The following is a 23,602-nucleotide window of genomic DNA, read 5'->3' as shown; positions in this document are numbered from 1 at the left end:
CTATTCTATTTACTCGGTAAGTCTTGGCCCACTTATCAATATTGCTGAAAATTTCAAAGACCTGCACATGCTGGAAACACTCATCGCTGTATCCTTCTTCTATTTAAACAGTACATAGTGAATCTTTACCTACATCAATGTATCATCAAAAACTATAAACCTGGGAAATCTATTTTAAACTGCATCCGCCTGAACTATGTGAACATATTCTGCTTCTATTTGACACTTCCGACGCTTCTAACTTCACCACAATCATCACTTCATTACAATCCATGAAACCTGATCCCCACTAGCTCACAAGCAGTCACACACCCGGCCGCTGGTCCAAATACGTCTAAGCTGTCACACGGTACTGCGATGCACGGTTCGAGTCACACGTGACACCGGGTGTGACGTAACTGCGCGCCGATCGCACCGTCAGCCACGACGGTGGTAGCGCACACTTGCCCCGGGCGGGCCGCGGGCACGTGCATCCCGCGCGGCGGCCGGGGCGCTACTGCGCGCGCGGCGGGCTGGCCGGCGTGGAGGGGGGCGCGGGCGCGGGGGGCGCGGCGACCACCCCCCACCGCAAACCCTAGTCCTCCGACATGAACGAGTTCTGCGACTTGAGCTCCTCGAGCCGCGATATTTGTTGGCGTAGGTACATTATCCTGAAAATGTCAAAAGAGATGGCCTTAAATTCGTGTACTTTATTAAGTTTTTCAAATATAATGTGTATTATTCAATTTATAGGACATTACATCATCCTCAAATAGATCTCAAGGGAAATATTTTATCAAGGTAATATGCTGCAGGCAAATTTAATATCACACTAGCAGTCCCAAGTAGTTTTTTGGAAAATTTTAAAAGCTTTTAACCTTTTATCGTAATACAAGTGCAGACAAATCGATTTAGTTTTGAATTTGAAACAAACACGACAAGGTGATACCAATAAATCAAAGTCTACCAAAAAAACAAATGTATAAATTATTCAAGACTACCGCCCGCAGCTTCGCCCGTTTTGTCTAAAACCTAATAAATTTCATACTAAAACCTTCCTCTTGAAACACTCTATCTATTAAAAAAAACCGCATCAAAATCCGTTGCGTAAGATTTAAGCATACAAAGGGATATAGGGATAGAGAAAGCGACTTTGTTTTATACTATGTAGTGATTAACATGTTTATTCGTCTTTACTAGTATAAATACATCAGCTAACTAAACAGCTAACAATAAGCCTCCTAACTACTTACTATTTTAATACACGCCCTGGAAAAAACATTTAGTCACAAATCAAGCATATCAAGAAATAAATTTTGGTTTTGTTTTTTTGCTCAGTATAGCACACCAAGAATGCGAACAAGACAAACAAATCAAGGCAATTTAATGTAAAAAAAAATGTATTTTTTCTATGATTAATTTGAACAAATAATTTATCTTTAACTTTTTACATACATGTCGAAAACTCAAAAATTTGTAAAAAAAAACTATTTTCTTTTGAATAGTAAATACAACGACCTGTTTCAAGAATTGCCTTGACCACATCAAAAGCTTACGACACAATAGGCTTTATACTCACACACAATTGCATAAAGAACAAGTTCCACTCATCTATTCCAAAATATAGTCCAGCAGGTTAAATGTATTTTTATTGATAAATAAATAAAAAAAAGGTACGCTTCTTAAACCGGCTATTCACGTAACTGCAGCACAGGCAATATTGGAATTGCACCCTTAATTGGCTGCTTAATTATGATGTGTATAGGCAAGCAGGGGCAATTTAGAGAACAACTGAAATTGCTCCGACCGCCGACCAACCGAGATTGTTCCAATATTTAAAAAGAGCAACTATGGAGTTTCTTGCCGGTTCTTCTCCATAGATACTTTCCAAATCGGTGGTAGATGTAAAAATTATGTATTGACGTTTCAAAAGTGCTTCTCGAAGAAGTCTAATTGAATAAATAAATGTTTGAGTTTGAGTTTATTGCCTCTGCGGCAGTGAGTAGCCAGTAGGCTGTACACGGGCAGATCGAGCATTTAACGGCTGAGCGACGTACACGGACTGCTCGAGCGGTCGGTCGTTGACTGCTCGAGCTGTCACTAAAAACCGAGCATTTGACGGCTTGAAGCAGTCGCGACTGCTCGTGCAGTCATGTGTACGGCGAATGAATGTCTATAGTTCACCATATGGTCGCGGCTTCAAGTCGTCGGCCTCAACTGCTTGAAGCGGTCCGTGTACGGCCGCCCTTAGGGGTATTTCTGTTATAACGCGAATCATGTAAAAAGAACGCTGGATGAAAGTGATGGGGTGTGTTTTGGCATGTATTGAGTTTAGCACGAAAGTTATTTGCTGCTTATTTTATTTTTGAAGTAGGCTCTCGAGTCGTGGCTTCGCAACTACATATTTGTTATTCTTATACCACCTCATAACACCAAATAGACCAATAAATCGCCAATGCGCAGCTTAACCGTCAGCGTTCTTTTTACATGACGCGACCTATAACACACACAAGGGTGTGTATAGCTCAAAGCACACACGCACACACACACACACAAGGGTGTATAGCTCAAAGCACACACACACACACAAACACACAATACACACTTTTGCTCCTGCAGCGTGGCCTGTATCTCGGTGTGTCGCACTATAGAGCGGGAGCACTTGAGCTCGGTGGACACACGCGTACACTGCAGGCAACCAAGCTGGTACGCTTCCTCTGTATATTTGTTGGCCTGCAGAGAAAATAATAGACATTATTATTTGAATTATAGCTATAGTCGAACAGTTTTTGAAGTAAAAACTTCTTTAGCGGCGTTAGGTATAAAATCTTAAACTTGCGTCAGGACACGTGGCCTGATCGAAAAAGCGTAATACGGATGTTTTTTTTTTTTTTAGCGCTGAATAATCAAGTTTTCACTTCTTCCGACACCCCCGGAGTGCAACCCGTCTTTTTTTTTACCAGTACAACTATATATCACCTGTTTCTCCAATATGTCCGCTGGCCAGCCGGTCACGTGCGCGGTGAGCTCTGCGCGCACGTGGTTCAGCAGCGACGGCGTCAGCATCGGCGCCGCTTGCTGCAGGCTGCCCACTACTGACGAGTAGCTGCCGAGGCACTCCACTGTAACCGAGGTGATGCTTTAGTACTGTGCTGTCACACCCCGGACACTCCATACAAAATTATCGTTTTGACAGTCACACTGTAGACTGCAAATGTGTGTGTTAACGCTTTATGGTTGGCACATTTTTGACTAGCGTAAAAAAAATTCGCGTTTTTCTGATGAAATACATCCGTAAACAGCACAATATCTAACCATTTTCTACGAAAAACGATAATCACAAATCCAAAATAATAAAATTACTTTAAGTCAATTTGATTAATGTTGTCAATCTTAGTTGCGTATCGTCCCTGTAGAAAAATGCGGACCATTTATAGCATGATTGATGATCGTGCGGGGTGAGGTAAGTGTTTAATTTTGGCGGGAGGTGGAGTGTCCGTTCTGTAGCGTTTAGCTACTATTGTGTATTCTGTGCTAACATCGAGAGACACCACACAGAAATAAACTCACTCTTCCTGGGCAGCGCGTTGTCCAGGTGCAGCGGCGGCGCGTGCGGGTCGACGCTCTCCGAGTGCGTGGGCGTGGGCGGGCCCGCGTCGCGCTGCGGCGTCTCCGAGCGGCTGCGCGGCGTGCCGCCGTTGTTGCACGCCGACGTCGACGCGCACGGCGCGGCCACTATGCGCGGCAGCGCTGCGGCCAGCAGCGACCCGCTCTGTGTACACCATTTATTATTTATTTATTAAACATACTTAAATACAATTACAATTACAATATACAATTAATATCCATGTAAAAGTATATAAATATAAAAAGGCTACTAAAACAATTTATACAAGCCAACGTTTCCCTAGCTAGGTTACTGGGCAACCTGTGTTTAGGAGAAACAGCTTGCCTCTAAAATAAATTCACAAAAAGCCTCTTAGCAAGTACTCAATTATAAATTAAAATTGGTTACAATAGAAAGTAAGAGAAAAAAAAGACAGGTTGCACTCCGGGAGTGCCGGCAGAAGTGAAAACTTGATTATTTACAACGTTGAGCATGTTTGATATTTTGGAATGGTATCCCCATTATATGGATTAATTTTGGTGCCAATTAATAAGGAGCAGCGTGTAGCTAGTCGCTCGTTACACGATATACGGGTTTATTTTAGCACCAATCGCAAGACAATAGTAAAAGTGAATCCAGAAAACACACACTTAGATGAACTTTAATATTAGCTGTATTTATTTGATACAAAATTGCCTATTTACCTATATTATCCATACAATAAAATTAAAAAAGTATTTTTATAGTAGAGTTCGTAACAAATAAACTTAAAAATGTTTTTATCAACAGAAAGCTACATGAATCCTCACTCACCGTCTGATTAGAGTTATCCAAGACAACGACCGGCGGCACAGCGCCGGGCTCCGGTCTCGGAGGCCCGCCCTCTCTATATGAGCCCTCCGATAGCGGAGTACTCCGGTCCGGCGATATGTCCATATCCTGCAGCAAGTGGTGGCCATCTGAAAAACGTTACACCTCTTATAGGAGACTATAGATCGCCACGTACGCCCGCCCAGTTTTGCATACCTCATACATAATACGGTCGACCATTTAAATAATTCTTATATCATTTTTTGTCATGGCGATACATGTTTATGTTCATTTTCAGTGTACCTATGCTAATCGATGAATGATATAGAAATATTTTATTGAATTTGTAGTGTGAAACATCGACTCTGTATATTTTTTAAGATTTGAACATAGACTAAGTGCTTATTACTACAAAAAAATATGCAGTTCATTTAGTTATTTAAGATAATTAAAATTATCTAAAATTTTACGAGAAAGTAGGAATTTACGATGATATGTCATTATAAAGCAGTATACAAAATAAAATTTTAATAAACGACATCAAAGGACACTCGTACATAATAATAGAAGATGTCATGAATGTTAAATTGCGACAAAATTATATTGAATTATACATTTTATTTCTAGAAATCAAAATGGATAACACAAACTTAAAAAAAAAACAACTCCGAAAATAAAGATCATAAACTAACCTTCGAGATATTAAAAAAAATCACATTTATCAAACTAAAGCTCTTCCTCCAACTTTCCTACAAAGATCAGCACAGATCAATATTCAATATTCCAGTAATGTAAAAAGTATAGTATCAAGAAAAAAAATAAAGAAATTCGTATAACCTCAAAAAGTTATGCGAAGTTATTGCGACAAAACGAAAGATAGAACGATTTTTGTCATGTTTATTTAAAAAAAAAAACAATTTTTGTAAATTTAAAATCAATCAAATAAATTCTGCAATATTAACTTAAAACACACATACAAAAACAAATATTGTATAAAAGTTTTAAAACACCACGATACGTACTCTGGGACTGTTTCCATATCATTTTTATTCACAACACGTATATTATGCAAAATAAAGAAAAATATATTTATTTATACACAACAAAACCTTTGTCAAGAATAAATCGCAACTCGCAACAGCCGCAGGAAAATATTGTGTATGAAATACAGTATCAACACAACACGATAACAAACGCAAAGATGTCATTGAAGAATATATAAATAATTCTCGTACTACCTACATCAATGTGTTATAAAAATCAACCTATCAAAAAGATATTTTGCAGAAAATTAAAAAAAAAAAAATTAAATTGTTATGACAAGTGATGAACGTAATATGTACTAGATATTTGTCAACTTCTATGCATAAAAAATAAGATATATTACTGGAATAACATATTTAGGGTTGGATAAAACTTATTCGTCGAATAATGTATAAAACTACCATTTTAAAAACGTATTCTAATTGCCCGTATTTGACAGTTTACGTGACATTTTAATATTATCGTGCAATACTTTATTGGACGGATAAGTTTTATCCAACCATTGAAAAATCGGCCCTTAGCCCAAAAAAACCTAAAAGTTCTACCAACTCCCGTGGCCCCGTCATTATTTGAGCTGGAAGGTAATCAGTGGGATTTTGGTCGGTAGAAATCCCTCATAACCTACGGCACTTTCCCGGGGGCCGTGGGTTGTCTATGCATGATTTCCCCACATTTTATGTATGTCGACTTACAAAAAAGTCTAATATAGACCATTGTCGATAATTTTAAACAACAAAAAATATAATATTAGAATGAAACTCACTGAAAACAGAATACTTATAACAAAAAAAGGCAAAAACAATTTACAAGCGATCCGAGGCCGAGAAGTGGGAATGACATTTCAAAGGTTTTTCAAAATTGTTTTTCTCAATCTCCGGCAAAGTCGTACAGAAAATAATACAGATAATAATATTTAAAGATTAACAACGTTTTGACTTGTACTTTTTTAGGGTTCCGAACATCAAAGTAAAAGGAAAAAACGAAACACTTATAGGATACTTTGTTGTACATCTGTCTGTCTGTCTATCAACACCCTTTTTCTCAGGAACGGGTAGAGGTATCAAGCTGAAATCTATATCTATATATTATATAAAAATGATACCCGTTTTCTTTGGTCACGGCATCACGCGTGAACGGGTGGACCGATTTCGATTTTTTTTTTATTATATTCCTTGAAGTACGAGGATGGTTCTTATGGAGAGAAAACGTAAACATGTACCACGGGCGAAGCCGGAGCGGAACGCTATAGTTATCTATAGAATAATCAAGTCGGTCCCTTGAAGCTATGAACAAATCAAACTTATAAGCCAACGCAATCTAAAGATACAGCCATAAATGCCGAATATTTTCGCTAATTTCGACATTCGCAAGGGAATCATAACCTACAATGTACTTCCCGTAAACACAGAGTCTTGAAATTTGGTCAAAAGCAATGTCTTATAGCACAGATAGCAGGAAAAATTGCTAAACCATACATTCTAGAGTTACAACATAATAAAAAGTAGGTTTGTTCGGAGCACTCAGTGCACGAGTCCGACGCGCACTTGGCCGGTTTTATTTCGTATCGTCAAAATCTCAAACAAACATGATAAAAAGTTCGAATAACCGTGTTAAATAAATATTACATTTTACTAAAGTCGGCCAAAAGGAGATACATTTTTATGTCTTGACCTCCACAAAAATATGTTAATTCATAACACTCGTAGCTGCCAACTTAGCGGAGCGTCAGTGTCGCTGGTAGCGAGGGCAGACATCTTGAACGTCACTTTTGGACAAGACGTTCCTCGCGAACCACGCTTGTGGCGAATCACCTATTATCTTGGAGATCACATAAGTTAATGAGTTCTGTTGAAGGCTCTCAGCCCATCCTGGTCCTTAATATATGTATTATACTAGCGGTCCGCCCCGGCTTCGCCCGTGGTACCTACATGTTTAAACTATCCTATCTCTCAAGTTGGATCGAACTGCACATGGTGTGCGAATTTTATTATAATCGGTTAAGTGGTTTAGGAGTCCATTGAGGAGAAACATTGTGACACGAGATTTATATATTATCTTAATCTTAATCTTAATACTATTATAAAGGCGAAAGTTTGTAAGGATGTATATGGATGTATGGATGTTTGTTACTCTTTCACGTAAAATCTACTGAACCGATTACAATGAAATTTAGCACACATATAGAGGCTAACTTGGATTAACACATAGGATAAGTTTTATCCCGGAAATCCCACGGGAACGGGAACTATGCGGGTTTTCCTTTGAAAACGCGGGCGAAGCCGCGGGCTGAAAACTAGTATTAAGATAAATGATAAGTGACGCACCTTTCCCGTCGTGCGCGGCGTGCGGCGCGTGCTTCGTGCGCGTCCGCTCGACGACGTTCTCGCGCGAGCCGCTCCAGTACCGCTCCGACGTGCTGTTCGCGCGCTTGCTCGACTTCTCCGACTCCCGCCGCCGCGACCGCGAGCTCGATCTCTTGTCGCGATCTAAGGATAACAACGCTTTTAGAAAAATACATCTATTCTGAGGAGTTACTATTTCTTTTTGTTTGATAATCATTTATTTTCCTCAAAAACATACAACAACCTATATAGCATAATATCATAATATACATAAATTGAAGAGCGCTGGTGTCTGCGATAGGCAGATCCTGTAATGCAGATCGCAAGGCTCAGTCAAACTGCCTAAAGTTTGCCAAGTAGCATTATTAAAAACATGGAATACGTCGTTTAGAGGAACATACTACTACGTAGAAGTAATTCCAGTGTGACACCGCCTCCGTGGTACACGCTTAAGCGTAGAACCGAGGGAACCAATCATATCGCTATCGTTTGAAGCGATACTATTGCTTCTTTACAAACACATCCCTTTCTACGCATCCTCGCACATCTCTGGAAAAGCACCCTAATACCACCACTCTCCCAAACTGGAATTAATCATGCTCACGTCATGTTAGATCACCTTTTACAGTTAGCCTGTCTGTTTGGACTGAAAACAACCCAGACGTTTATTTCTTCACATTCTATATTCGATTCGAAAAGGCTATGTCTGTGATGATATCTTTAAACTCTGTCTGGGTCGTAGTGCCTATAAATAAAGGTGTAGGTTCTCACTCGATTCCAAGAAAAGCTCTGACTCGGGCTTAAGTATCTTGTTTATACTGAAGTATAATGTTTTTCTATTTAGATAATTTTATTTATAAGAAGTCGATACCGAATTCTGTTCGATAGTAGTTAGTTAATGGTTTCATTGTAAAACCTATCCTAATCAATTTACCAAAAAATTACTAATTAATAATATATCCATACTAATATTATAAATGCGAAAGTAACTGTCTGTCTGTCTGTTACTCAATCACGCCTTAACTACTGAACCAATTTGCATGAAATTTGGTATAGAGATATTTTGATATCCGAGAAAGGACATAGGCTACTTTTTATCCCGGGAAATAGGATAGGTTTTACCCCGGAAATCCCACGGGAACGGGAACTATGCGGGCTTTCTTTGACTGCGCGGACGAATTTTATAAAAATTTCTTATCGAAAGATGCATCGTTGTATTATATAAAACCATTAACGAAGAAGAGGGCCTTCGAACAAGACGGCTTATTGAAGGCAGCGACTGATTCTTCTATAAAGTAAATCCATATTTAACAAAGTTAAATTCAACAAAATCGTACGGTGAACCGATAGGAGCGGAAGATCGAATAATTTCACACCTGTTGGCATTTCTTTCGATCGATTGCGCTAAGACTTAGTTATTCTAATGAAATAAATACTAGACTTAGTTCTCGTGCTGACACCAAATCAATAAACCAACCAACCATTTCGTATTTCCCGTCCGTCTAAGGATTTATATTTCCCCATTTTTTATATCTAAATACATTCACTGAGTCATCAATCATCATATCGAATCTATAAGCAACTGATGAATATTACTTTATACTTACAATACAGGGCAAATCAATACAATGTTGATATTAAGTTTCGATCAAATTTCTAAGAATCTAACAACCCTTTCTGGCGATTAAATATTAACGCAAAATGTTTTGAGCCACCAAGGCGCCTGGTTTAATTTTCAGTTATGGCTGTCGAATGACGCGCCTCTTTCGGTTTATTACAAATTTATGAAAATTAGCTTAGATCTTAGGCTTTAATATAAAAAAATAAACGGCATCTATTAAGGATCGAAGTTAGTAACTTGTAGGATTTTCCCACAACGACAATGTTAGCACTTACTAGTTACTACATAAGAGGCAATTTCTAGAAGCAGAATTTAATTTCCTCTTTATATAATTTATTTTAGTATAACTGTAAAAATTAACATACAAATAACAACTAAAAGCTTATCGTTACAAGTAATCTAGAATCAATATTATAGTAATACTGCATACTAATAGAATTTCTAAAGACATACGTTCGGATTTACCCATTCTTAAAAACAAGTAAACCTTGTTTGTAAACCTTGTTTTTAAGAATGGGTAAAAGATTTACTCTACAATACTATCAAAAGAACGATCGAATACCGAAAAAAAAAACAGATAAAAACACAATACACAATTCAGGATAACAAATACCTCATTTCATAATTACATATTATTCCAACGTAAATATACACAACGGTTTAGAAAAAATTCGTTGAAACTACCAACAATTTAAATTTGATCACTATTAATTAGAGACTATTTTATCGAAAAATTAATTTAACAAAAGCCACGAGTGGTGGCAGAGATATGTATATTTTTCAAAAGTACCAACCTGCCATGTCAGGAGCTGGAATAACATTAAAGAAATGGCCATTAAAATTGAGTATTGCCAATAATAGACACAATTTAACGAGATACCCGCGTGGGAAGTTCCAGGAGAGCGTACATCCGCCATCCGAGTGAGGAATCGACAACTTATTTCCAATGTTCATGTTTTCACAATAGGTGTGCCAATTAGGCGAGATTACAGATATTATAAGTGTCATTATAGGCTGAGTTCAAAGGAAATCGCGTGTGGAAAAGCCCACATTCAAGCATTATTCGAGCAATCTATAATCAAATAAATGCCCTTGAGAAGTACAATGAATTAGATATTTTCACAAATGAAAAATATTGAAGAAAATCAAGCTATGAAAAGTAACGTTACAACAGACTTATTTTGTTTTGACCAACCATTTTTCAACTCGCTCTTCTCCATTCTAGCTGAATTTTGAAAAACAATTCCAAACCAACAAAGATTTTGAGGTTTTATTACATACGATCGAGGTCCTATTAACCCACTCCGAGTTCAGTTCATTACTACCTTTATTTATGCCCGGGATTTCTCATATATACTAGGCATTTTGCGGAGGAAGGAATCAAACGATGCAGTAAACAAATTACGTCCAATCGAAGGCATTCAATTCTAACTTTAGTATCTCAAGTAGGGATGCAACAGTACAATAGTGTTGAACAATACGATATCGATAATTCAGCGTCCAATAGTTGCACTAAATAGTTAGTAACTTGTAGAATTGAAGTTCTGTATCGTGTTCTCGCCAACTATTGAGTGAGAAACTCAAGAGATGAGTTTGAGATTAACTCGAGCGTCGTGGGAACTTATTGGATTTCCTAGATAAGATGACAGGAAATGGAATGGCAGGAATGAATGGTTCCATAATGTTTACCTCTTCGTGGTAAAGCGAATGCTTGTGTTTTGAAACTCTGTAGTAGGTATGTTCCAAAAATATAAAAAGCAGACATAAAACATTAACTTTTAAAACAAAATAAGTAACGAACAATGCTATAAGTTTACTTAATAGTTTATGTTATGAATTTTAGATTAAGAATTCACCCAATTCAGTAATGTAAAACAGTATTGTGTTGTAAATTATAATGCCTTTATAATAATTAAGTTAGGGTCGTAAACATAAGCCCTAAAGCACTGGCCAATTGTTTGAACTACACAATGGTCTATTCTCACGACTCTTAATTGAAATAGTTACCCACCACCATTTATCAAATAAGCTATGTGCTCTAAAGCGTTCCCGTTTCTTTACGTCGAGGAAATCATTCTCTATCGATAAAAAACATCACTATCCGCCCCGTTACGTCCCTGATTTCAACCCACTTACAGCCTTATTACTGTTCCCTGCTGGGCGTTGCAATTCAAAGGAATTGATCGTGAAAGTCCTTAGCTCCATATTTGCGAACTGGGAGATAGACTTCCTTTGAGAGTTCCTATTAAATCACTGCGACACGGTTTCCAGCAAATTGTAGACAGCACTTCCACTTTGAATGGAAATACCCTTTTTCTATTTTCGTTTTATAATTTTAAAACGTTCTAGATGTAAGCAAACTCCATCAACCTATAAATATTCATATTTTTTTTAATCGAGCAGAAAATTATTTTCATGCAAATGTTTTTCCTCCATCGTAAATTTTGAATGTGAATGTAATCTCGGACCTAGGTATTCATGTATATTTCAAGTATATTTTGATATAAATTCAACGAACCAACTAATACTTGCTTATTGAAATAAAGTGAATATTTTCTAGAGGTGTATTATACTAATTTAATAAATTATCGAATATTAATAAAAACATCCTTCTACCCACTTCTACCCTTTTCTAAAGCCCTTTCTACTAATAAATATTTATTAACATTATCGCGTTGCCATAATTTGTCTCTAAGAGTATTTTATTTTTATTTTATTTTATTTTGGTACAGTAACAGATTGCAGAACAATACCTTATATCTAGCTCTTACCTAAAAATACATATAAATTCTACAACCCAATTAATACCGTACACAGCTTTGAACCAAAAAAGAAAAACAGTTTACATTATGACCATGTTTTTTTGTTCCTAATCTATATCTATACCAAGCTATAGCTAGGAACAAACATAAACCAAGAACAAAAAAAAATTCTAACAGATATAAATTAAAAATCAATATCTATCTTAGCATTCAGGGTATATTCAACAGAAGCATGAATATTTTATTGTTCTTTAAGTAAATAGGTCGAGGAAATGACGACAGTGTAAAAAGTTTCTAGTGACCCTCATTGAATTTATTGTTCTATAGCCAAGGAAAATATATTAAATTTAACATATATGAAAACCTACTAATGTTATAAATAGGATAGTGTATGGGATGCAGGGATTTTCTTGTGAATTGTTGCGAATATGTTAATTGATACCCATTATTCCAAAATAATTTATTGACAAGATTTTATGTGTTGATTCGACAGTGTAATTTGTTATCTTTGTACACACATTATGCAAATAATGAGATTTATTTATTTATTTATTATTTATTGATCGCCTCTTTGGAACAGTGGTACGCGTGAGCGTAGCACCGAGGGGTCCTGGTTTCGATTCCCGGTGGAGACGAAGAAAAAAATGTCTCGGGCTGGTAAGAAACAGCAGGCTGTACACCTACTTGTCCCTAAGAAAATCGATCAGTGAAACAAATGTATAATGCATCTACCCCTTACCCCACTAAGGGACATGGGACTCCTCACACATTCCAAAATAATTTTCCTACAAACAGAATAATTTTCTTTACTATTTTTACAAATGTAAAGAATGCATTGTGGTCGTCCTTTCATCGGTACCAACATGTAAATAAATTAATATTGCCATATTTCTTACTTCACAAACAAACAAAATATAACATAACAATAGACATTAAACCACGAAAACGTTCAGTTTAATGTAATATAATTGCAAATATATTATACCCTCACGTTTATTATAATATAATTTTATTATGTCGAAAAGCGTGACGACTCATAGATTTTTTTTTTTTTATGGCCAATCAATGCTTATTATTATTTAATATTGGCAACCTCAGACCAACTCATAATCTCGACTCAAATTCGCAAAATGAGGGAGATAAAAATGTAACAAAAATGATGCATAAATATATTCATAGAAAAGGAAAGATAACCGATGAGTGAAGTTCAGAGACATTCTTCATAGTTGCTATTAGTATCGAGAATCATCAGACTCGTCTTTGAATACAAAGTTTCACAAACAAGCAACTTGTTATTTAAGTATTTATCAAATCTACATTGAAACTGCGAAACGTACGTAAAATGACTGTGAGGTTGATAAGGGAGAATAAAGCATACATAATTGCGCTCACCGTGGTATACATTCGGTAGAGGCAGGCGACAGTACGTCTTCCATCGTTATAGTTCAACAGGTCACGTTGAGAAAGACAATCAAGGAATCGTGGCACGTGACATCGGTCGCGCTGTTGCCTGGAGAGAGAAGTGTCCGTAAAGTTCGGGGACTTGGGATTGTGTCGACAGCTCTGGCTCGATCGATTCGTGGTAACTTTTATGTTTTTAAACGCGAACAACGCTCGTCACGTTGCCTAATTTAACGTGAGTTACAAATATTTGCGTAATGACAATTCACGTTGGGCCTACTTCGAAAATTATGTTTACCACAAAAAATTTTCGAAATCTTACGAGATTACCTGAAATAACAATTAATAAACAACTAATTGACCAATATTCTACCAAGATAGTACCTTCTCACTTAAAATAAAAAGCAAGTCAGCGCAACGTACGTTTCACAGTACTTTATATCTTAATGAAGGCTTTCCTATAATTCTGTCTAGCACAATTTTAGATAATAAATAAGTCTTGGAACAATGTGCGCTATGCACCACCATTTATTCCCTTAATTTAATAAAATAAATCCAAGAAGACGTGCTCGCTTCTCTCCATTAAGTCTATAAATCGTAATTAACTCTAAAGCAAAAGACGGTCTAGAAGCGGCCGCCAATTTAAATCCTAACTGCATTTATTATCGCAGTCGAGGCGGGCTTTACGTCGCCAGCTAGAAGGGAAATTGAAAAATCCCTCCGTATTTATGTAAATAGAAATTTAATTTAACAGTGCAATAAAACTATGACATCGGGGCGAGAATTAAAGTATGACGTTTTATTATTATTCACCGATTAATGAACGATTCAAGTCAACAACACGAGCGTGATATTTTAATCATCAACTATTGAGCGGCCACAGAAGGGTTGATTGCCGTCGACAAAACCTCTGCCCTAACAATAGGAATTTTCAATGCATCTGATTAAAAATTCTCATTACTAACACCGTTTGTTCCGATGTTGGCTGTTGTTGTTTTGAATTTATCCGTGATTTGGATTGTAATGTAAAAATAGATTTAGAAATCCATTTCTATTCAAGTTTTTATACTCGATGTTTTTAACTTGAGCAATTATAACTTCTTAGCTTTCTTTATTTTATATCGGATCGAGATAAAGTTCTCAAGCAAAGTTTACAAGTAAATAAGTACCAAGATTGCTAAAGAGACTAGTTGACAAAGACTAGACTTTAGCTTTTGTGACGTTGACTTTATAACCCATTACTTATCTAACTTACAAACGGGCGTATGTTCAACGACTAGATTATTTAGATAAAGTGTCAACAATGTCGGGGAAATACCTATTTTTACCTTAAAATATAAATTATATATCGGTTTGGGAGAAACCACAATCCAACTTTGCTTAAATCTATGCTAATATTATAAAGCTGAAGAGTTTGTTTGTTTGAACACGCTAATCTCAGGAACTGCTGGTCCGATTTGCAAAATTCTTTCGGTGTAATGTATCATCACGCTAAGACCAACAGGAACGGAGCCACGCGGATGACGAGGAGATAGAGAGAGACGGAACCGCGGTGCGCAGCTAGTACGAAGTAAATTGAACGAATTCGTTATACAACCAGATTTACTACAAAAGATTTACCCAGACACTTAACACAGTTTTTAATGGACTGAAGAAAATAAGACATATAATTTCGTGCCTATGTTATGTGAATACACTAAAAATAAGAAGCACACAAATTCGTAACTCATTTCTTTTTCAGCTATAAAAACTAGTTACTTATTATTTTCAGTGATATGTACAAATTTTTCTCGTCATCAATTTTACTTTACATATTTTATTCTGCGTAAGTTTTCAAACAATTATGAAAAACCTAGTTTTCTACGAAAAAACAACGTATTCCAAAATATTGTTTTTTAAACCATTACCTAGATAGAATCTTTCATAAACTCGTAAAAATAAGCTGAGAAGGCTAAGTTACTTATTTCAAACACTTTAAAAGAAGGTTCAATAGAAAGCTGCTTAACGATATTACAAGACGTTAGCTCAATAGAGCGCTTTTCAGGTTGAAAAATTGCTAGAAAGTCGGAAGCGACCTACATAGATTATATTCAAGATCATAAGTACTAAGGGGACCCATCAGAGTAATTAATTATAATGCTGTTGGTAGATTACCTTTATGATTTTTTAAAAAATAATTTCTACATTTTATGCAAAATTTTTAAGATAAATTAAAATTATAATATTATGTAATCCATACTAATATTATAAATGCGAAAGTAACTCTGTCTGTCTGTCTGTTACTCAATCACGCCGAAACTACTGAACCAATTGTCATGAAATTTTGTATGGAGATATTTTGATACCCGAGAAAGGACATAGGCTACTTTTTATCCCGGGAAAATGACGCAATCCCGGAAATCCCACGGGAACGGGAACTATGCGGGTTTTTCTTGACTGCGAGGGCGAAGCCGCGGGCGGAAACCTAGTATAATATATAATTATATTAAACTAACTACGTAGTACGTCATGTGCGAGATCCTCTGATACGGGCCTCTTTAGAACAAACACATAAATGTGTTATTTATGTCTTTGAAGGAAACATTACCATCTTCTGCGTTCCCAAACGGATTTGACGGCTAAACCTTCAAGAAAAGGGCATATTTATATCTCAAAGGCCGGCAACACATTCGCGGTGACCCTAACATCGCGAATGCTTAGGGCAGCAGGCATCACTTTCCATCAGGTGACCCCACCTGCTCGTTTGCCCGCTTTAACGATTAAAAATAAATAAAACACTGAACATTATATAAGCAACAAAACATTGGGAAAAGGGACAGCATGTCAATTATGTGCACCTATGCATGAAATATGCCAATCTCCTAACAACGGGGTTCCAACAAAACAATATAATGTGTACCGTGGCTGTAAATGAGTTATTTCATATTCATACAAATTATATATAATATGCACAATTATTTAAACTCAATTTAATGATTTCGTGAGTATATAAACGGAATTTTTACACATATTTTATGTATATAATAAGTTAACTGTTTGAGTTACATTTAACAAATTTGTAATCAGGCGAAAATCTTAAGAAAATGTCCGGCTGATTTTATTTATTTATTTATTCAGGTCTGAATAGGTTGAAAAATATTTTTTTTTTGTTTTCTCTGTGAGTGTGTCCTGACAAAAGGTGGACAAAATATATTTAGGGAATCTAATTACGAAACAGCATAATAATATAATAGACATAGATAAAATATTGACAAAATTATGGATGAGAGTATAGTCTAATGATTAACATTATAACATACCGATATCATCAACATCAACCATACATATTTTCATGATCTATTTGAAAAATTCTTATATTCTAAAGATCCTCTAATGAAGTACATATTTCATCAATTTCTATATTGCCAAAATACAAATATGAATACCACTTGTTATGCTTAATATTGTATGTAATTTATTGTGAGAATAATCAATAAATACAGCAACTTGCACAATTCCTAACGTAATTTCTTTCAGCATTCCTAATAAACGAAATAAGTAAACAAATGAAACAAGTAAATAAACAAAATACTCACTACTTCTGGACGATGACGATGAATATGTAGTCTGGTGATCTTTGGATGAATTCTTCCTCGAGTCCCACTCCTTGGGCTTCTCCCACTGTGACACTTCAAGCTCACTGTTATAGTAATATTTCTTGCCCGACGAACTAATGTGTTCCGACCACTCACTAGAGGGCGCACTCGAGGGGGGCGCACTCCTTTTATAATATTTGCTACTCGAATTAACACTACTGTTCATTCCACTAGTCCTTTTTTTCTCGGATTCACATCGCTCGTGGTTGTTCTTCTCTCGTTCACCTTCTTTACTGCGTTTCTCCTTCGGCGATCTGACATCTGAAATTTGGATAATTATTATATTTGTATTTTGTTAACATTATTAGTTTTTCCTGAACAGAATTTAATAAACAATTTTGTAACTTATTTTACTAAATGCCAAATCAGATCATTTACTTGTTATTATTATGGACTATAGATATTATGCGTAATCACTACATAGTATAAAACAAAGTCGCTTTCCCTGTCCCTATGTCCCTTTGTACGCTTAAATCGTTGAAACTACGCAACGGATTTTGATGCGGTTTTTTTTAATAGATAGAGTGATTCAAGAGGAAGGTTTTAGTATATAATTTATTAGGTTTTAGACAAAGCGGGTGAAGCCGCGGGCGGAAAGCTAGTAATACTGATAAAAAGTTGGAATAATAATTTAAATGGGAGCATAAATAATTTATTCTTATTTGAAATTACTTTAGAACATTTTTGAATATTGTTTGCTAAAAAAAATCTACAAATACCTTATGTACCATACTTCTTACTTTCTTAATGAAAATTTGAAAATGTAATGGGAATGCTACACTGTTCAAACATAATTTTTAAATGCTAAAAATACAATTGCATTGCCTTTGTAATTTATTTCTATATATTATTGCAAAATTTCGCATTGTTTTTTGTTTACAATCATAGGAGTACTCATTCAAATAATTAATTGCTGAAAATTATTTTAGGACAAAATGAATACCACACTACCTTATGTGAGAATCTGCAGTAATATTCGCAGAATCACAGATAAAGGTTGCTGTTTTCTGATGCTAATATTCTAAATTCGTTTTTTGTATTAGTGATCATTATCTTGGAGCTTTATGAGGTAGTCTTGAAAGTTGTTAAACCTAAACAGCAAAAAGCCAGACTCATTCTTTACTTGTTTTATTTTAATCATGATTAACAGGAGGAGAAAGATAGTATATAATCTTCTTCTTCTTCTTATATATAAAAATGAATCGCAAAATGTGTTGGTAAGCGCATAACTCGAGAACTGCTGAACCGATTTCGATAATTCTTTTTTTATTATATTCCTTGAAGTACGAGGATGGTTTTTATGTAGGGAAAACGTAAATATGTACCACGGGCGAAGCCGGGGCGGACCGCTAGTAATAAATATAATCAACACAATATTGACTGAATAAGTTTTCAACAAGACTTTAGTATCTTTGATTAAACATGAAATTAAACTTTAACTCATGTAAAAAAGGGACAAGTATATGAAAATTAAAAATATTTAAGACAAATGTTTCCATTAAATGTGTTTTATTTGAAATAAAGTCTATGTATAAAAATTTTGCATTTGCTTTATTAGGTTTGTCATATCTTAATGGAAATTTTGAGTTTTTGTTATTGTTAAAATAAATAAAACATTATAAAAAGAAAAATTATAATGATTCAACTGCTATTAGAATTATTTACTTCTTGAATATATAAATGTGAAAAATATTTTACTTAAATTGTTCATCTGATCAAAATAGTTTAAAATTAAATAATAGAACAATATAATATATTGTAGTAATTTTTGATTAATATTTGTATATAAATAACCTGTCTTTGTGATTTCATATAATATTCACATTTCATGAAGTTTGTTGAAAAATGTTGCTAGGTCAAGAATATTATTTATATTTTATAAGCTATTCTTTAATTCAACAATCTTGCTTTCAACTAGCTTTTCAAAATTTAATTCTAATATATAATAATATAATATACGGGGATGTTTGTTTTATAATGCCATTTAATAATTTTTAACAAAATTAATGAACCTAAAAAGATACCGTAAAACGGGGTGAATAAGGACTCAGGGGTGAATAGGGTCAAATCGAGGAATCTAGTTTCGAAGCCACAAAATAAAAAAACAAGAACTTCCAATTGCTACCTTTTTTTTCTTCTAAAAGTAGAATATATTATCTTCTAACTGGCAACACCGAAGCGTTGTGAAGTTAGTAAAAGGTGTCAAAAATCTTTTTTCAAATAAGACTGTAGATGTGAGGTTGCGGTATTGTCCCATAAGTTGACCGTTTTTTGGAAATTCAAGTGTTTTTTTGACAACGTGTGGAGTTAGCCAACGATATAATATCTTTAAGAAGCTACACAAAAAGAGAAAAGTCTAGATTTTACATAGTTTTTGTATGAGATCGTTTTCTTTAAAACCTCTGGGATTATTTATTTTTCGAGGTGAATAAATACGGTAACGGGGTGACAAGGGACGGCTAAAGTAAAAATAGAGTCGCCTATACTTGGTAAATAGGGACATATGAAAGTTGATTAGGAACGGTAAAGTTTGAATAGGGTCAGGGCTGCTACAACATGAATTGAACATTTTACCGCATTGTTTTGCATGATTTCACTTTTTATTAAAATAAGGCATTTTCATTTTATTTATTTTAAACTTATATACAAGCATGCGTACATAGGTACGAACTTGTATGATTTAAAAAACAAGCCTACAAACAAATAATAAAAGTACGTAGTGTGTTTAACTAACAATATATGGGTCTTCGTTGTTTTATACATTTTAATATTTTACTTTTATAGGTTTCTTTATTCTTTGAATTTCTTTACGCTTTTTTTCAACTTAAAAAAAACCTGGAGGTTCTAAATTCGACTGTATGTTTTTTGTTTGGTTTGTAGGTATGTGGCGCTATTACTCCGTCATTATCGTGAATTGATTTTGATTATTTTTTTGTTGTATCATCAGAGCAGGCCTAATAATAACTTTTATCGAAATTGGTTCATCATTTTTTTTAGAAAATTGACGAAAAAGATAAACATGTATGCACATTTTTACAGAGATTATATAATAATATTATAACGCTAAGTAGCTTTCTGCACGATATCGAAGTCGATCGGTTTTAACGTTTTTAGCGTACAATAAAAGATTTTGGATTTATTGTATTATTTTTATTTCCAAAAATTTTAAATTTAATGAAGAAAATTAAACTTTTAGCAGAAGGTAATTAGTTCTTTTTTTTAAATAGGAAAGAGACAACCCTACTAGTTTTTCCCAAGTTACCCATGTCTCGTTCCAGGTCACCCCACTTCAAGTATGAATAGGGACAGCCTATATTTTTCTTAAAATATCTAAATTTTAACTAATTCTGGGGATATTTTTAACATTTACGAAAAGTATTAACTGCCGGAAACCCTTGGAAAGAGTTATCAATATTGCATTTGTCCTACAACATCGATTAATTTCAGTGACAAGTTCGATTTTGTCCCTTTTCACCCCATTTTACGGTACATTAATTGTGCTAAATACCATCAAAGATAAACAGTTAGTGTTAATATAACAGAAACTAAAGTAAGCTAAGACTTATATTGTTTTTCTAAAAAAAACTGATGGACAGTAGAGAAATTTGTTTTTGAAATTCTATTTTGGATTTTTAAAAAACTTTAAAAATATATACCTGTATACTTATTCCTAGAGGATTTGTAGTCTCTATCTCTCTCCTTTTCTGAACCTTTCTGCATGTAGGAATTTCTAGATGTGACATATCCTCGTTCATCAACCATGTGGTAGTGGTGGTGCGAGTGGGCAGAGTGTCCCATGTGCCCGTGGGACATGTTCCCATTGGGGGATCTGAGTGGTGTGTACCGCTCAGATGATCCATACTCATTAGTCCTCTTCGAATTATATTTCTGCTTTAAAAACATGTTTTAACACTTTTATTATCGTCCATATCACACTTACAGTCAATTATATATGCCAAATAAATTCAATATTATCATGCTAACACAATCTGAGATGTGTCAAAACTTTCTTTTACAAACTTTGTTTTGATGCAAATCACGGAAATAACTTTTCAAAGGAGAGTGGTGAGGAACGTAACTTTGATATATTTACAAATATGACACAAAAACATGAATTTAATTTACTAATGATACTGTTAGGTCGCGTATAAATAAGTAAAATTTTCGAGGACGATTGTTGCTATCCTTATCGCGTTCGTCCCTTTAATATAATATTATGAATTATCTGGAGCGAACATCGAGTGGTTAAAAGTAGGAAAAGAATGGGCGCAATGTGTTATTACGTAGAGTACTAGTACCTAAACGAACTCAGTACTTTAGTTCTTAGAAATCGTAATAAGTTAACAACTTTTACTTTAAAAGTTTCCCGTATATCTTACCTGATATGGATGGGCCTGATGCTTCTCAAAGTACCTGAAATCAGACAAAAACATTTAGTCTTCTCATCTGAGTTACAGTAAAACTATCGGCGACCGCCATCTACAGATTGCTAGGTTTATGCATCAAAAAGTTTACCGTACCCATCGCTTATTCGGTGAGGTTTCCTTGCATGCATTACCATCAATGCAAAAATACGATTTTTACGGCCTCAGTAATAAAATTTAAACAGAGACCACTGTCATTAAAACAGATTTACAGGAGGCCGTGATATATCTTGATGGACGCCATGTCACATTCGAGACACTCAAGAGAGAGTCGATAGAGACGCGAAAGAGATAAAAACTAACCAACGATGAGAGAGGAACGACGAGGACATCCGACGTCTGTTTAGTTTTGTCTATGAATCATAAATTTGATTAGCTATTTTCTGAATATTTCGTTTTAAAAAATGTTTCAAAATGTTTTTATAGAGGATTAATAAAATAGTAAAGCATCTATGAATAAATAAACCTTTTAGATAATTTTTTTAGCTCGATAAACTTGGACACTGGACAGTCTTATCGCTCTAATTAAAGTATTAATAGACGTTCGAATATGGTACGGGCCGCTAAAAAAATAAAAACGAAAATCAGTAAAAAAAATGTATGCGTGTACTAGAGTACACACGTAAGAAGTGAAACTTCTTTATGACCTTAAAAATGTCACGAGTATGGCGTAACGCAAAAATGTCACGCGTACGGCGTAACGCAAAAATGTAACGCGTACGGCGTAACGCAAAAATGTTGCACAAAATTTTTGTCCAACCCCGATAAAGAAGTTTCACTTCAATAACAATACTTTTGCCTCTATCGACAATATCGAAAATTTCAAAAAGGGATAAGTGCGACGTCCTCGCTGTCCAGTGTCCAGTAGCACGGAAAGCACTGGACCGATTGGTGCGGTCTGGTGGTGTGGCGTGTCGATCGCACCGCACGAGTGCAGTGGTCCTGGCGCACCAAGTTCAAACGTCTATTAATGCTATAACATTGCATGTTTCGTACGTGAACGTGAACTAAAGGTGAACGATGAAGATTGAAGTTGTTTACATTTCTAAAATAATTTGCTTGATAGTTTATATATTATTGTCTATATTTTATTTACTACGCGGTTAAGAACATTGTATTTGGTCCAGATCGTAAGACATGATCACATTGCATGTAATATTTTTTCTAAGTATTTTTTAATAATTTTATTGTATAATTATTAATCTATACATTTCATATTCCAAATCAAAATTAGAGATGGGATCAGATATGGCAATTTTTACAAATACCAATTTCAAACATTGTTTTATGGTTGTAAATAATTTAATCATATGCATGACATTATTTAAGTCCGCATGCAAGGTTTGTGTCTGAATAAAACATAGGCCACATCTCAACTTGCCTGATGGAGCTCGTGGTCAAGCGCTTCCATATCATACAATAAAAAAAAGACGGGTTGCACTCCGGGAGTGCCGGCAGAAGTGAAAACTTGATTATTAACGTTCAGCATGTTTGATATTTTGGAATGGTATCCGAAGGGTATCCGTCTTACGCATGGAATATAAGATCTAAAAAAATCCGTCTTAAAGGGGTGACAGACGTACGAGTAAGTACGCGAACTTGTGGCTCGACGAGGGATCATCATGTGCGAACTGTTAAAAATAACTATAGGTACAGCTCATGTACAGCTTCTATTTATATAATGAATGACATATATTTTCTGGTAAATTCGTTTTTCTGTTACTATGTAATCTGATGTTAAATAGGTACAGTTACTATTAATATAATAGATACGTTATTTTCTGATAAACCAATTTTGCTGTTACTTCTCACTATATACGTTACTAGTGGTCCGCCCCGGCTTCGAATCAATCCCTTTACGCTTTTTCGATCAGGCCACGCGAGTTTAAGATTTTATACCCAATGCCGCTAAAGAAGTTTTCACTTCAAAAATAATAATAAAATCACAATAAAATACAAAAATGCTCTAAGTGCTCA

General features: G+C 35.1%; 1 protein-coding gene across 2 annotated transcripts; it reads right to left on the bottom strand.

Annotated features, from left to right (window-relative positions):
- Window positions 1-485: 485 nt before the first annotated feature.
- Window positions 486-21,893, bottom strand: wcy (WW domain-containing adapter protein with coiled-coil wacky). 2 transcript variants are annotated; one of them, XM_090119946.1, is made up of 10 exons: window positions 21,722-21,893; window positions 21,581-21,614; window positions 20,858-21,092; window positions 17,142-17,462; window positions 7,765-7,926; window positions 4,400-4,545; window positions 3,550-3,751; window positions 2,959-3,101; window positions 2,585-2,712; window positions 486-650 (listed from the first exon to the last, which is right to left on the bottom strand). In XM_090119946.1, the coding sequence occupies exons 1-10, from the start codon at window positions 21,760-21,762 to the stop codon at window positions 575-577; spliced, it is 1,488 nt and encodes a 495-aa protein (XP_089976072.1). In that variant the 5' UTR covers window positions 21,763-21,893; the 3' UTR covers window positions 486-574. The 2 variants fall into 2 exon arrangements, with proteins under 2 accessions (XP_089976072.1, XP_089976081.1); XM_090119955.1 differs by having other exon boundaries at window positions 20,858-21,089.
- Between the last annotated feature and the right edge of the window lie 1,709 nt (window positions 21,894-23,602).

Source organism: Colias eurytheme, chromosome 1 (assembly GCF_061535395.1).
Source record: "Colias eurytheme isolate Ceu_HAF_F1 chromosome 1, ilColEury1 Martin Lab GWU primary, whole genome shotgun sequence".
Taxonomy (NCBI): domain Eukaryota; kingdom Metazoa; phylum Arthropoda; class Insecta; order Lepidoptera; family Pieridae; genus Colias; species Colias eurytheme.
This window is presented reverse-complemented; position numbering and strand designations above follow the sequence as displayed.